This window comes from Thamnophis sirtalis, unplaced genomic scaffold (genome assembly GCF_051295495.1).
Source record: "Thamnophis sirtalis isolate CommonGarterSnake01/CBP01778 unplaced genomic scaffold, rThaSir2_p1.2 scaffold_15, whole genome shotgun sequence".
Taxonomy (NCBI): Eukaryota; Metazoa; Chordata; class Lepidosauria; order Squamata; family Natricidae; genus Thamnophis; species Thamnophis sirtalis.
Genome location: NW_028261395.1, coordinates 18,666,894 through 18,683,232, shown reverse-complemented (window position 1 = coordinate 18,683,232; position 16,339 = coordinate 18,666,894). Strand labels below are relative to the sequence as shown.

Genomic DNA, 16,339 nt, shown 5'->3' with positions numbered 1-16,339 from the left:
ATGATTACAATTTTCTCCTAAATTAATCCTAATCCTGTACTTTACCTGAAATATATTATGGGAAGCCCCCTTAAAGAATGAAATATTTTGGGGAATATTAAAATAGGCAGACTATTATATTTAGCAAACTAGGTTGGCTAGTTTTTTTTATGGTATGAGAAGAACAAGATACATAGTTACTTCCAGAGACATTATGTTAGGAATGCATTGTTATTAGTCTGGTTTAAAATAAAAGAACAACACTATTTGAAAATACCAATCTGGCTTTCCATTATGGAGGCATTGATACCTCCTAATGTTATGAACATGAAAAAAAAATTATAAGATATAAAGATATTTTGAATGACAAAGGGAAATTAAAATCCAAATAGGAACTCAGTAGCCATGGAATAGACATTACATGGTAGCCACACATAGAAAGACGCCAAGACATATGGTTTTAATAAAGAACTAACCTAATTAGACCAGATTTTAATTGGAACAGATAAAAAACTGATAAATAAATTATATTGTTATTTATTAAGTATTAAACTTGAAAGTGAGCAGGTAAAGGAGACAATTATTACCTGGGCTAAAAACTTTGGACATGTAATAGAACTTGATAAATGGCAGAAACTATGGAATAGAAAAATTAAATTGACTATGTCAACTTCATACAAAGAAAACCTGTACAAAATGTTTTATAAATGGCATTTTGCACCGGCAAGACTGGCAAAAATGTATAAAGATAGATCTGCTAAGTGCTGGAAGTGTAATAAATCATCTGGTTCATACTACCATATGTGGTGGACATGCCCAAAAGCTAAAAAATACTGGACGAAAATACATACATGATAAAGCAACACATAGACTTGAAACCAGAGATATTCTTGTTGGGCATTATACCGGAAAAATATGATTAAAAGACTATATATATGGTTTTACATATACTAACAGCAACCAGAACTGTATTTGCACAGCAATGGAAAAACCATCAGATTCTGTCAGATGAGAAAGTAATGAAAATATTAGAATGCACAGATATGGATAGATTAACACCCACTATTAAGGATAAAGAAGAAACTGAATATTTTTTGATATGGGATGTATTTTATCAATGGTTAGACAATAGAAACAGGAGTCAGAAAGGAGAAGATATAAAAAGAGGAAATATTAATGTGAAGAGTTGTTAAGAAAGATGTTAAATATTATTATATTATTATATTTTAATATTATGATGAATACAACAATATGTGGATTATGATTGTTCAAAAATAACTGTACCCAGATTACACACTGTTCGATGGAATTTAAATGTTATATAAATAAAATAAATAAAACATGGGGAAAAAAGAAGCGAAATGCTACAGAAGATAAATCCTTTCTGAGATTTGCATGACTAATTTGCTTCTTTTTCCAAAATGGATTACTGCCATTCAAACAAACAAAGGACAAAAGAAAAATCAAAGTAAGGATGCTGATGTCATCTGGACACTCCATGAAATTGCTCTAAAGAACCATGCATGCTGCATGTTAAAAGACTCGTCTGGAAGCAGCTGAAGAGATGGGAAGGGATTTATGACTTGGGTGGAGGTTCCCTCTGATCTTGCTTTCTTAAGAACCTATATAGTCAGTGTTTTTTTTTTTAAATCTTCATAACATCTTTTTAAACAAAAGGAGTGAATCTTGTGGGCTCTTTCTCATCAAAGGGATGAAGCAGTAGGAAGGAAGATATACTTAAAAGAATACTCAGGTTTGCAATTTAAGTGTTTGTAAACATGTGGAGGCAGACAAGTGTGTTAGGACTCATTCTTAGCCTTTTCCTTTGACAGATCACTAAGCTGTCATCACAAGTGTTTTTTGGAAAACCAGCACATGTGAAAGAGGTCAGGAAGATGATATCTGTGGGGAAAAAGCATCCACAAACTAACTGCTTTTAAAATGGTTAAAATCTCAAAAGACCATCAAATTATTTCTTTTGTTGTTGCTAGAGATGGTGTGAGATTTGGTGGTCTCTTGAGATTCTGATTGTATGTTTATATATTTTTAACAGAAGGAGAGACAGTCCAGTGTAGTGATTAAAGCATCAGACTGGGAGACTATAGGTTCCAGTCCCACTTCAAGCACAAGACCAGCTGCGTGACCTGGGCCATCTCTCTACGAAGAAGGCAAGCACAAACTACTGCCAAAAATATGGTCAAGAAAACAGCAGGGATAATTCAAGAAGTTAACCAGAGTCAAGATAGACTCAAAGGCATAAAACCAATTATGGAAATAACATCTGAGAGCAACTAGACATATTGGAGATGACCAGACTGAGCCTGAGGTTGTGGGGTCATTAGCTTCATCAGTTTGCAGCTGCTCCACTCCAACAAGAGTCCAGGCCATCTTGAATTCTGTTACTCCTATTCTAGCATCAATTTGCCTTGACTATTAGTAGATCGGATTCTTGTGTATAGGTAGCATAAAATAAACTTGAAATGTCTTGAACTAAACTCCTGTTCTATTCGTAATTACTTGCGCCTGACAAGACCAATCTTTCTAAGTGCCAGATATCATAATCCCAATGATATCTACTACAGCATTCCTAACAGGTGGTCATTTGGCAAAAGCCACTGTCAAACAGATCTCATTCTTATTGTAATAGATTCTTCCTGATGCCTAGCCCAAATCTCCTTCCTTTTAATTTAGACCCATTACTTCTTGTTTTGTCTTCTGAAACAACAAAGTCAATGTCAATCTCACATTTCTAATCTTCTGTACCAGAATCTCATAAAGTCTCTCCAATGCTTTGTAGGTATGTTAAGGAATTAACATCTACACTTTTACCAGCACTACACTCATGGACTACATGTGGGAACCATTGTGGAATGGGGATCCCATGCAGTATACATATTGGATGAAGCTGCAACACATAGTTTACTGTAATTATTAGCATAGACCTAATAATGCATGGTTGTTTGGCATAGCCTTGTGCTTTCACTAACCATCAGTAAACAAAAGTAAACTCTAGCTATTCAACCATTTAAAAATCTGTAGACCATTAGAGGTACAGTAGATAGAGATTTTCTAAAAAAGTGGTTAAATGTAGAAAGCCGTTTCAAGGAGAAGAAATTAATAAGCCACACTATTCTTCCAATGAATGCTTAATGCTGATATTTGTTGAAGTATTAATATATCTAGACAAAATAACAAAAATAGATTTGAAAATGAATACAGTATGTTTGCTAGTTCTCCTTGAACAAATAATGCAGAATTATTTCAGTTAGGGTTGGGGTTAGTGATCTGACTCTCATGAATAGTGCATTGCAGGACAAAGGAGTGTGTACTATAAATGGTTAAATAGGATCTTTGTCCAAAGAGAGCTTCCAAAAGAAGTGGGGAAACAGTATGCAAAGATGACTTAATTGCCTGTATTTTTATTCCTCTTCCAGCCTATTCCTGTCCATAGGCTAAAGTCTATGTACTTGAGAGATGTTTTAATTTTATGTTCACAAGAACCTGTGAAATAGATCCTTAAAAATGGTTTGTATGTATCCGAATTTACAACCTAAATGTTGGAGATGTGATTGTGTTGATGATACGCATTACCATATATGGTGGACTTGTAAAAAGGTTAAAGCATTTTGGATAAAAATATGGTGGATTATGCAAAATATTTTTAAAAAGAGGATAAAGTTTACTCCTCAGTTATTCCTGTTAGGTATAATTACAGACTGTACAGTTATAGAGACTAATTTGATTTTTAATCTTACAACAGCAGCAAGACAAGAGCCAAGGTGGCGCAGTGGTTAAATGCAGCACTGCAGGCTACTGCTAGATCAGCAGGTCAGCGGTTCAAATCTCACCGGCTCAGGGTTGACTCAGCCTTCCATCCTTCCGAGGTGGGTAAAATGAGGACCCAGATTGTTGGGGGCAATATGCTGACTCTCTGTAAACCGCTTAGAGAGGCCTGAAAGGCCTATGAAGCGGTATATAAGTCTACTGCTATTGCTATTGCTATTGCTATAAGACTGTTGGTGGCGCAGTACTGGAAGAAGAAAGATTTGCCTACTATTCAAGAACAGACATTAAAAGTAACACACTTAGCAGAGATGGCTAAAATATCAGCATATCTTAAGGACCATTCAGATGAGAAATACAAGCTGGAATGGAGAAGATGGAATGATTATATTCAGAATAAATATGGGACTAAGAAAGTCCAGATAGCTTATGAGTGAATGAGCAAGGAATGATACAACTTGTTTAAAATTAGCTTTATAAAAGGCGAGTTAAAGTACAAGTGAGGGATGATGCTAAAGCCTGTTAGTTTATTTTAGAATATGGTTGTTAATGTTTATACCCTATATTTGCTCTGGGAGGTTGGGTGGGAGAGGTGGGAGGAACTGGGTTCGGGGCGGGGGAGGTATATATTTGTAAAAAAAAAATTTTAAGCTTTTAATAATAATAACAATAAAAGAACTCATGAAATAGGGTCAGTTAAAAGAAGATGAATGACCCAAAGTCACCTGCTAAACTATGGTCAGTTGGGTTCTTACATCTGCATTTTCTTGACCATGCTCAACACCGTGACCAACATCTTACAATATACTGGCTGTATTCCTAGACCAGACAAGCAAAGAGATGGCTTTTTTTGGAGGGGGAGGAAGTAGAATTTTGCTCATTCATTCTCTTTTGGAATATATCACATCATCTTTGCAATTATCTCTGACTCAGCCATTGCACTTATACTTTATAGTGAAGTTTCCATGGCCTGAAATCCCATTAAAGAAATTAATATCTTACAGCACTTAAGTTATTAAAAATTAAGTTACATAAAGTTATCAAATTAAAAAAGCTATAAAACATTGGAAGTACCACAAAGGGAAAAGATTTAAGTCCTTGGAAGACTCTGGTCTTTAAAACATCACAAAACTTATTTTTTTAAACCTTTATTGAGAATTAAAAATTTTAAAATACAAATACAATTAAAAATAGTTTTGTATAAGTTACAATCCTTTTTGACAGTACTAACATAACCATTTGTTATTCAAATACATTTTGATACATTCCTAATTATTCCTATATCTATACATCTATGCTTCTAAGCTGTGCATTTCATGGTCCTCTTATTTATCCATTGATAAATAAGCAGCTTCCTGCCCATCCCCCTTTGTCAATGAGCCATTAAAGCCTGAGCTAGTCCACTTTACATAATAAAGAGTTCTCCCCTTCAGCTCCAGAGTAATGGGATTAAGGCATGATAATATTGGCCCTTTACCCAACTCGCCACATGGCATCTGAGAATTCAACCAAACCTAGGTTCAAAACGCAGCCTAGAGAGTTGCCCCTGTATATGGCCCCATGGGAGTCTGACAACCAATCAGAATACAAGATCAAGATCAAAGGCCAGAGAGGACATAAAACCAGGGACTCAGCTTCTCTTCCTCCCTTCCCTTCCCTTCCCTTTTCTTCTCCACCAACTTTGAAGCATGTGATCACCTTTTCTGTTCAGGACTCAAGCCCTGTAATCATTAAAACCATCTTTCCAAGCAGCCTCCATGTCTCCAGTGTCTTCTTTGGGGTTTTCCCCACTTGGAGGCGAACCCAGAAGGACCTTTCTTTCAACACTTTGTACGCGACAGATTTTGTCATTGTGTAGTTTTATTCCAAATTCTTTCCCAATCCTCCAGCTGAATATAATGACCAAAATTTTTAGCCCAGGCTATCATCGGTCCTTTTACTATTTCTTCTGCCATAATATTAATATTAATTTCTCTTCTGTACCTAATTTATTTTTGATGCAGCAAAACTAATGTTTACTAATTCCAAGGCAGGTGGGTGTGAGCAACAGCCTTAAATCAAGTCTTGCCATTCCTTAAATTTGGAATTTTAAGCAGGAATTTTCCACTCTAACTTTTTCATTGGAGTTTTATTTCAGTAAGTTATCCTCAATTTGTTGCTGATTGCTTTTCAGAACAGCTGATTATTGTGGTAGGTTATTTTCAATGCCCACTGGTGGCTGCTGCCCTTTGCTTGACCTGCAGCGATCTCTGCTCATTGACTGCATCACTGACTTAATGAGAAAATGAGCAAAAGGACAGAGATATCCAATGACACCTGCATACTTGGGATGGGGGAGGGTTATTTTAAACTTGGAAACGCCTTTGTAATTATTTTTCTCCGGCATATCTCACGTGGATGCATTGTTATTTAATCATCTGAATAAAGACTGTCTACAGAAATCAACTAAAGCACATCAATACAGTAACTTGCACAAATAATTCATTACAAAGCATAGAACAGACTGCCAGCCTATTTGCATTCAGAGTCTGCATCAAATGAGGGAGTTGTTAGTGAGGAAGTCATTCCATAGTACAGCTTGCTCTAGATGCAGTAATTCAGCATTGCTGGGAAGTAACACCCTTTTTTGCAGCCTTTTCTCCTCCTGGATGTATAGGAGAATTCATGAGGAGGAAAGTTAGGTATCTTTCCAAATCCTGGCATTATATTATTATAAATGCTCAGACGAAGTGCTTGATCGTGGCTAATCAATCAAGATTGAGACAAAAAATCTGCCATGTGTGTAGAACATGAACCTAGTTTGCAAACCCCACTCTGTAATGTTTGCATTGCTATCATGGTGTAAAATTAACCTCTTAACTCTTCCAATGCCACAGATCTCTTAGCAAGGTAATTTCCATAATCTTGGCATGCCTAGATAGTAATAATAACCTGCCAGGTTATAATAATAACCTGCCAGGCATCGTGAGCTGGTCAATGCAACATTAAACGGCTCAATGACTGCTGGCAGATGAAAGCCGCATCTCCTACCTGCCCAGATCCAAGCCACAGCAGTGAGAGGAACACTTGGGGGAGCACCATCCTTCCGCCAGCCGAGAGCTGATTCTTCATGCTGGTGCTTTGCATTACTGTCTCTGGCTGAATTTATCATTGGCCTCCTGTGCCGCTATTCCCCTCCCTTCGCTTTCATAGGGTCTCAGAGGTTCCTGTCATTTTCATGCAAGGAACAAAACTCACAGCAGCCCCATTAAAGGCACACTTGTCTTTAGTCTTTGTTGCTTTAGCTTTTCCTCCTCCAGCAAAAAATGGTAGAGTGGAACTGAGATCTCCTAAGTCTGCTTTGTGTGAACCACTAAAGAATGCAAAAATATTTTCCAGCTACTTCTGCACTTCTTCTTTTTTGTACCTATTCAGCCTTTTATCTCACCTGTTCTTCCTAAAAGAGGCTTTTCCTTGAGCATTATATATGCCCAATTCTCACAGATCCCTGCCTTCCAAGATGAATTAGGACTGGGCTTTTCAGTGGTCATCTTGCTGACACTGACTTCATTGCAAAACAAATACTTTGGGCTTCATCCAGCTTTTATAAAATACCTCAATATGGACAAGAGACTTTGGATATCCTGGTTGCCCAAGAGAAAAATCTCCCTCAATATAGTTCTTAATTCACAGGTAGATCATTCAAATAAATTACTGGGTCTAGTATGGCTTAGCATAAATCATATTTTTCACCACTGGCAGGGCAAAATTTTAATTTAGATAATTTATTAATTCAGAGTAAATTAATAGGGTAAAGATAAAGGTTCCCCACATGTGCTAGTTGTTCCCGACTCTAGGGAGCAGTCCTCATCTTCGTTTCAAAGCCAAAGAGCCAGCACTGTCCGAAGACGACTCCGTGGTCATGTGGCTGAAGGCGCACAGAATGCTGTTACCTTCCCATTTGCATTTTTACATGCTTTCAAACTGCTAGGTTGGCAGAAGCTGGGACAAATAATGGGTGCTCATTCTGTTACACCGTGCTAGGGATTTGAACCACCAAATTGCCAACCTTTCTCATTGACAAGCTCAGTCTTAGCCATGAGCCATCGCATCTCTAGAAATGTACTCCAGGCATTACACTGGCTTCATATTAGCTTGGGGGTGCAATTCAAGTACTGGTTGATACCTATGAAGCCCTTATATGGCTTGACTTCTCCAAATGTGGAGATCCCTTGTTTTCCTGAGGTTTGGGAGTGGAGGCTTATATGTTTTTACTGATAACACCTATACCAGTGATGGCAAATCTTTTTTGGCTCACGTGCCAAAAGCGGGGGGAGCACAGGGGGGTTGTGAGCGGGCATGCCACACCCATAATGTTATGCGCATGTCCCAGCGTGGATGCATGCATGACCAGTGCTCCCCCCCCCATTTTTTGTGTGCTTTTTTCATCCTCCTCAGGCTTCAGAGGCTTTATAGGAGCCTGGGGAGGGCGAAAACAGCCTCCCCCCACCCTGGAGGCCCTCTGGAGGCTTCAGGAGCTTCTGTAGGGTCATTTTTCATCCTCCGGAGTCTTCAAGGGCCTTCAGGGGGCTTCCCTGAAGGCTCTGGAGGGCAAAAAAATGACCCTACGAGCAAACCGGAAGTCACTTCCAGTTTGTCCGTAGTGGCTTTTTCACCCTCCGGAGCCTTCAGGGAAGCCTCCTGAACGCTAAAACTGGCCCTACAAGCAAACCAGAAGTACGCTTCCGAACTTCCGATTTGCCCATAGGGCTGGTTTTTCGTGCTCTGGAGGGTTCAAGGAAGCCTCTGAAGGGCGAAAAATGGCCTCAAAAGAAGGCCGAAGTCAGCTGGCCAGTGCACACATGCATGCCTTGCGTGTCCTGACAAATGGCTCCAAGTGCCACATATGGCATGCGTGCCATAGTTTCATCATCACGAAATTAGATCTTCCCCAAATATAAAATAATGGAGAAGATACTTACACACGATTCGTGCTTCCACGAACACTAACTGGCAGTCAGAAAACATGGTGAATGAAAGGTTAGCCTTCACTGGTCTATATGTTGTGAAATTAAAGATAATTTCACAACATATAGACCAGTGAAGGCTAACCTTTTTGTCCTCACATGCCGAAAGCGTGCACAGGCATGCTGTCGCACGTGCCCGCACCCATAATACAATGCATGCATATACCCCTTGCATGCACCCTGCCTCCTGTGCACGCACGCATGCCCCACCCATGTCCCGTTTTGGGCCTAGCAGGCCTCCCTGAAGCTTTCCTGTGCATGTTCATGCTGTTACGGGGGTTATGTCGGCCTTGTACACAGCTTTATTCCTCTCTAGCATTCATCTCCATTATTCAGTGATGCATTTCCTGCCTCTCTAGGATTTACTTCTATCTGCTCCTGTGAAGCACTTCCTGTTCCTGTTGGATATATATTGTTATATTCTCGATGGCTTGTAGCGTTTTAACTGCATTTTTATTAAATAGCACGTGTTGCAGAGACCTGAAAATCAGCTGGCTGGTGGAAGCCGTGTGCACATGCGCGGTGGTGCTCAGTTAGGGCGATTGCTCATATGCCTATGGCAAAATGTGATAATCCTAGACCAGGCCAAATCCAAAATGCCAGTGAATTTCTAGAACAGGGGTGTCAAACTGGATTTCTTTGAGGGCCGGATCAGCACCGTAGTTCTCTGTGGGCTGGGTCGGGGAAGACGGGACGGACACCTCCTGCAGCACTTTGTTGGCCAAAACAGGGCACAAAACACACCATTTTGGCCAGCGAAGTGCTGCAGGAGGCCATCCAGGCCAAAAACAGGCAGCAGGGGGAGATTTAAGCAACTCCGTGGGCCGAATTCAGCTCATGGGTCTTGAGCTTGACATCCCTGTTCTAGAAGCCTGGCACTCTGACAAATCACCCATCAATAGACACATAGACATTAACAACATCTGTAGATTATGCAAGAGAGCCAATCAATCAGCCCAAGAGAACAAAGACTCCAGCATTTCCCCACCAGTAATTACCAAGATCAGCATAGATTAACTCCCAAGGATAACTTCAGACCAAAAATCAAGTAAGTGGTCCTCCAATCGAGAAACTGCCAAACAGCCATCAGTAAACAGACCAACCAAAGAATCCCTAAGACCGCTCCCACCCACACATGTGGCACGTTTTCAGCCAGCAAAGTGCTGCAGGGGGATTTGAATGGACTGGATTACAATTATGTGGCCTCAAGTAAGTGCCTGATCTAATAGAAAACAAGCAACCTTCTATATATATATACTAATGCTACACTATACTACACTACAGTTTAATGCTGGGTTTTACATATTGTAGGTCCATTTAATCTTCAATCCACAATCTATACTTGACAGCCATTTCTATTTACTATCCTGGAAATTGGCCTCTGCTGTTAGATCTGGTATTATGTTACTTATGCCATTGTATTTTTATTATTAGTTGAAAAAAATACAATAGCATAAATAGCTTTTCTGCCTGGAAAAACAATTTATTATTAAACAGGGTATAAATTTAGAAACAAAAAGTTTAGTGGAGTATGAAGAATAAGTAATAAATGTTTGCCAGTAATATCTGGTAGAAGAAATAGGTAAATGCTTATAATAAAGAACCGTGGAAAGAAAGAAGGGGGAAAATGCATTTTGAGCCTGTGTCCAACACCCACTCCGGCCACGCCCACCCCCGGCCACAGACACAGACACAGACTGCTCCTCCGATGTCAAACATAACCCTAATGCCCTCAATGACACCTCTGATCTAGATTATTTCATTTGGACAATTTTTCACTGGTTTAATTTGGTAAAAATATTATTGGTGCCAGTACTCATCACTTTCTACCATGACCCACACAGATCATGAGATGCCTATTATATTAAACATGCTTTTGGTTTGAATGGGTACTAGGATGCAGCATAAAGATCTTACCAAGGGCTTTTCCTGGGCTCTGGATATTATTAGGGAGAATCAAAGTGCCTCCATTCTCAAAGCCTCATTCCATAAATGTCAAGACTCTCATAGGACTTAGCAATGGGTAATTTTTGGAAGCAGGACTTATAAGAGCTGCTGGTTGAGAGTACTTTCAAGCAACAGCTCCTTGGGGACTGGATTCAACTGTCAGTCACATTCCCACTAGGAAAAACGAAGAGACAATCATGATCTAGAGAAGTGCTGCTCCCAAGAAAGATCCAGGAGAGAGAGGAGGGAATCTCATGGAGAGGATAAGCGGATTTATGGTACTAATCTTCATCTAGTAGGCCAGAAACACACTTTTAGCCAGGGTTAAAAGAGAAAACTTCATTATCAAGAACTTGAATATACATGAAAAACTATATATTTAATTTATAATTTAATTTTAGTATCTATATAGCATATTTCATTATAAGATTTTATTTCATATAACTCAATGTGACAATAACTGAACAATCTATAAGGAAGTTTTTTGCTTGAAGAACCTTCACATCAGAGAAAATGTAAGTTTGGTCTTACTGGCAGCAGATCTTTTTAGACAAAGTCACTTATATCTGGCAATTCTGAAGATTATTTCTCCTCAGTTTTAACAAGTGGGGGTGGGGGAGTTTTCCAAACTTGATCTAATTTCAGGTTTTAATCAGATATTTACAGAAACAATTTTTGTTAATAATAGTGTGTAATATTTGGGAATCGTCCAAGTAATTTGTTGACTTGTTGTGAATTAAGAGTTCCCGAAGATTCTTCTGGAGTTGTCTCCTTTTTCTTTGTCTGAAAAAAGCACAAATAAATTTATGCAGTTATTGAACTGCAATGTAAATTCCCAGTGATTTTTCCAACATTATTGATCCCAATCGTTAAATGACTAGAGTTAATTTTGACAAACTGAACTGGTATTGTCAAAAGTCTATTTCTCATTTATTACTCAAATTAACAATTAATTTTATGGCAAATGTAGAGTAGTTGAAATTTTAAAATCTATCCCTAGGAGTATGAGAAAAATATATTATTTTGGTCACACTTTGTGACTAGTTTGGTCTTAATCTTGTTAGTTGTTTTTTAAGAATCTATTATATTCTACAAATAAATGTAACAGAAAAAGAAGAATTAGCAATATGACTTTTATGATGCATTCTATATAAATTATTATGTCTTTCTATAACCACAAAGAAAACAATGAGAAGCAAATATGTAATGTATGGACCATTTCGGCAATTATTTTTCTTTAAACAAGTTTCCTTTTTTACAAAGCATTATGACTACTTCCAATTTTAGGATTTAATGAAGCATAGGATACTTTCATGGTACCCTTAGTATGGGAATAAGACTTATATGCAGTCTTCCAGATATCGAAAACCAATTTTGGGGATATGGCATACTTCCAACTTTTTCTCTCAATTTTATTTTGTAACAATAGTTAAACAATTAGGCATATGCTACCTCCATTTTTATTTTATTTTGTTAGCAATAAAGTTAGCTGTTTGAGTATTGAGCATTGTCCCTCTGTGCTATTCTTCTCCTATGTCAAAGAGCATGCTCCCAATAACAGGGTCAATTTTAACTTGTTGGTTCTAGAAAAAGATGGCAGAAATCAATAGAGTTTCAAAAAAATGCAATTTGGACTATTTTTTAAGTTTCAAGCTTCAATTGGGATGTTCCAACATCACCAGAAGCAATGTGATCTCATCATGGCTCTATTCAGAGGTCAAAATAAGCATTCCCAATTGAGTCATTTCCAAGTTGAATCAACACAGGAGTATTTCAAAACTGCACCTCCCAGGGTTGTTCTGAGTTCAAAATAGTTTGCACAGTTCTTTGGCTTTTATAAAAAAGTGGTTCATGAGTGAGGATAACAAAGAGTTAAAGCAGACTCATTTCAGAAGAAATGACAATAGTGGTAGTGATGTTATCCTAGTCTTGTTTCTCATTTTAATAATGTAAATGCCAGTATTATGGAATCCAGCAGTATCACCACTGACTACTTTCCCTGGCTGACAAGTATTTTAAATCAATTCAAGAGCAATTTATTTAGGATTTCAGGTGCTAGTACCAGCAGTTTGAAGCATCAATTGTCTTTACTTATATTTGCTAAATTATCATTGCTGCCCATTTTAATTAGATGAAAGTTTATTAAAGAAATTTTAAATAAAATGCTATGCAATTAAAACAATTGGTGATTCTAAGGCATTACAAACTCAATATATATGGAAAACAATTTCTTTATAGAATATTGGGAAAAAATAAAATGCAATTACTTCTGCTTTTGCTGCACATTCAAAAAATGTTGTAATCTCCTTAGCACAAACACTGTCACTGAACTCATTTGCCTTCCAACAAGCCATCATCAATGCCATCTCTGTAACACAACTTGCCTCTGTAAAATAAAAAGAAACTCCCATTATCCAGGAGTATTTTATAGCTTCTACCAATCTATTGCAAAAGAAACACACAAAATGAGGAAGAACATACAGCAGACACTGATCACAGCATATTATTCCAAGAGGCTGTTACCTTCCATTGGAATTGAAAATTCTTAAATAGTATGTATAATGGGAAGGAGGATCAGGGGGAAAGTCACTGGTCAATGGAAAGACCTCGGATCAAGGTGGGCCAGATCCCTGTTGTATGTAATGCCTGGCACAAGAGAGATATTCGATCAGATAAATTTTAGCAGAATCGGGAGCAGCTGTGTGAACCGGTACATACATATAGAATGTCAGTACATATGTACATGGGGTAAGCTTCCCCCTCTAGCCCAGTGGTTCCCAAACTTGGCAACTTTAAGACTTGTGGACTTCAACTCCCAGAATTCTCCAGCCAGCTCTGCTCTAGCCTATACCAAGGAATTATGGGAGTTGAAGTTTATGTGCCTTAAAAGTTATGGAGGTTGAGAAATTACAGCGTACGCGGATAATTCTGTTCAAATATATATACACTTGTCATACGCCCTTCAAGGAGCCCACGAAAACGTAGGTGAAGTCAAGATGATCCGGACCACACCTAGAATCCTGCATCCAGTTTTAGTCACAACACTATAAAAATATGTTGAGACTTTAGAAAAAGTGCAGAGAAGAGCAACCAGGAGGATGAGGGGACTGGAGGCTAAAGCATACAATTAACGGTTGCAGGAACTGGGCATGGCTAGTCTAGTGAAGAGAAGGACCAGGGGAGGCAGGATAGCAGTCTTCCAATATTTGAGGGGCTGCCACAGAGAAGAAGGAGTCAAGCTATTCTCCAAGGCACCTGAAGGCCAGAGAAGGAATAATGCATGGAAACTGAACAAGGAAAGATTCAACCTGGAAATAAGGAGAAATTTTCTGACAGTGAGAACAATCAACCAATGGAACAGAAGTTCCCTTCGGAAGTTGTTGGGAGCTTCATCCCTGGAGGCTTTCAAGAAGAGACTGGACTGCCATCTGTCAGAAATGGTGTATGGTCTCCTGTTTGAGCGGGGTGGCGTTGGACTAGATGAACTCTAGGGTCCATTCCAATTCTGTTAATCTATTAATGTTACGGGCACGAAAGTGACTTGCCGCCTCCGCCTCCTTCCTGGCGGTTCCCCCTTTCTCAGCCATTACAGGCTCTGGACTTCGAAAACCACCTTCGTTTCCCTCCACGACCCACCACAAACCAAACGCCCGAAATAGGACGGAAAGGCGGGTTTGTTGCGCGGGGGACCGCTGGGCGCTGCCCGCCTCCGCCTACCTCCGAGCTTCAGAGTCCGGTTGGAGACGCGGTCGGCTAGCGCCAGAGGCAGTTTGGCCTTGATCGGGCGGCGCCTGCCCGGGACCTTCACGAAGTCGCCACAGTGGCTCCTCAAGAAGGAGATTCCGCCATGAGAGCCCGCCATGGCACACCGGAAGAGCGGTCGCCACGTGATTGCCCGCGTACCATAGAGCCGCACTTCCGGTGCTCAAGAGCGGCAGCCACTGAGATCCCCAGCGAGTGTGCGCCAAACTCTCCCGTTGGGCGGAGATGTCCAGCCGGGAAGCCGCGGACTTCTTGGAGCTGCTCCCGTGTTGGAGTGGCCGGGGCCGGCCGCGCAATCCCCGATATTCTGAACGCGGGGCTCCCCGCCAAAGTGACTCGGGAGGAGGAGGGTTAGAAAGAGTAGTGCAGGGGTGTCCAAACTTGGGAACTTTAAGACTTGTGGACTTAAACTCCCAGAATCAGTGTCACTGTTTAAAAGTTCAGTGTTTAAAATGACAATTTTTGGCTTGTTCAATGAAAGATATGGTTAGTTTTTTGAACTCTGTACCAATGAGATCGGTGTAATTTAGTTCTGCATTAAGATCTGTAGGATCATGCTGTATTGGGGGCATATGATTAAAATCTTACCAATCCATTGTTCTTCCAGTTAAATGAGACTGTCTCTTATTTCACACTGTAAGAGTTCTGATCTTTGAAAAGAAAAGCTGGCATTTATTGATGCAGCCATTCAACATAATCAAGTCTCTTCCACAAACCATTTATTCATAGCTTAGTGATTTCATTTAAAGAGCTGCTAAAACTTATTTGAAGAGTCCCAGGATGCAGAACATTATACCAGAACATTATACGTAACTGCTTGAAATCAACTGAGGCGCAAAAAACAACCCAGAAAGATGGTGATTATTCATTTTAGCTATGAGAGTGGATATATAGCTTTATTCTTGCTTTCAATAGAAAATTTCTGTATTACATTCCCCAGTAACATCTTGGTCTAAATACTTATTGAAATCTACATATGAACCCAATAATGTGTTTTAAAAATACCAATTTGCTACATTTATTCAGATTCTTTATTGATGGATTTATTCTGTTCCATCATAGAGTCATAGAGACTCAAGGGAACGAGGGACCTGGGAACAAATTTAATGTGATTTCTCAGCTAATATATTTTCCTTTCTGTAATATACAAAATGTAGTTGCTTAAGAAAATTAATTTTTGTTTTAGAGGAACCATGTGGCAGTTGCAGTCAGAGGTGAAACAATTTACTGATGCTGAAATTTGGCTTTGAAAATTTCTCCTTTCCTTTAATAAGTACGACATATGTAGCCAAGCCTGTTAAATGGCTTTGTAATGAGGATTTTAGAATTATAGGACTCTTTTGAACTTGCAAATTTAATGAATGCGAATAAAGTCAGTTTCTCATTGTAGATATATTCTATTGATCTCCTTTTTATCAATGTATGCTTTTGCCAATCATGAATAATTTCTTACATGAAGGTACCTTTGGGTACCTTATTTTCAATACCTGTCTTTCTATCCATCCAACTGCACTGAATATTCCGATGAAAACTTTACAGTAACCAATTGTGGTTTCATGTCATTCAACAGATTAGTCTCACTATTTTTTTCTGGCTACCAGAGACCTCTTGGAGACAAATACTATTGGCTGCCATAAGGTTCTGCTAAGATGCTAGTTTGGGATTGATGGTTTCTATATTTTTGAAATGGTTCGCACACCTGCAACAATTTCAGAATAGTTGCTCAATATGTCTAATGCAGCCTGAAACAATATTTGCAGTCCTGTCACTATTTTCCTGTTCAGTACTATATCTGTAATGTCCTTAGGCCTCCCAGTGCCAGGTATGACATAACGTCTGTCTCAAGCGTTTAATGAGCAGTA

The 16,339-nt window shown here is 39.1% G+C and overlaps 1 protein-coding gene across 1 annotated transcript; it reads right to left on the bottom strand.

Annotated features, from left to right (window-relative positions):
* Positions 1-11,124: 11,124 nt before the first annotated feature.
* On the bottom strand, positions 11,125-14,607 carry CHCHD1 (coiled-coil-helix-coiled-coil-helix domain containing 1). Its single transcript, XM_014060551.2, has 3 exons — positions 14,433-14,607; positions 12,983-13,101; positions 11,125-11,498 (listed from the first exon to the last, which is right to left on the bottom strand). Exons 1-3 carry the CDS (start codon positions 14,575-14,577, stop codon positions 11,394-11,396), a joined length of 369 nt encoding a protein of 122 aa, XP_013916026.1. The 5' UTR covers positions 14,578-14,607; the 3' UTR covers positions 11,125-11,393.
* Positions 14,608-16,339: the final 1,732 nt, after the last annotated feature.

What these genes read in the sequence shown, in the direction of transcription:
- CHCHD1 (XM_014060551.2), bottom strand. Translation starts at nt 14,577, where the DNA reads ATGGCGGGCTCTCATGGCGGAATCTCCTTCTTGAGGAGCCACTGTGGC. An exon ending in CCGGACTCTGAAGCTCGGAG is followed by an intron (nt 13,102 to 14,432) that starts GTAGGCGGAGGC and finishes TTTATTTTACAG; the next exon opens with AGGCAAGTTGTGTTACAGAG. An exon ending in AATGTGCAGCAAAAGCAGAA is followed by an intron (nt 11,499 to 12,982) that starts GTAATTGCATTT and finishes TGCTTTTTTCAG; the next exon opens with ACAAAGAAAAAGGAGACAAC.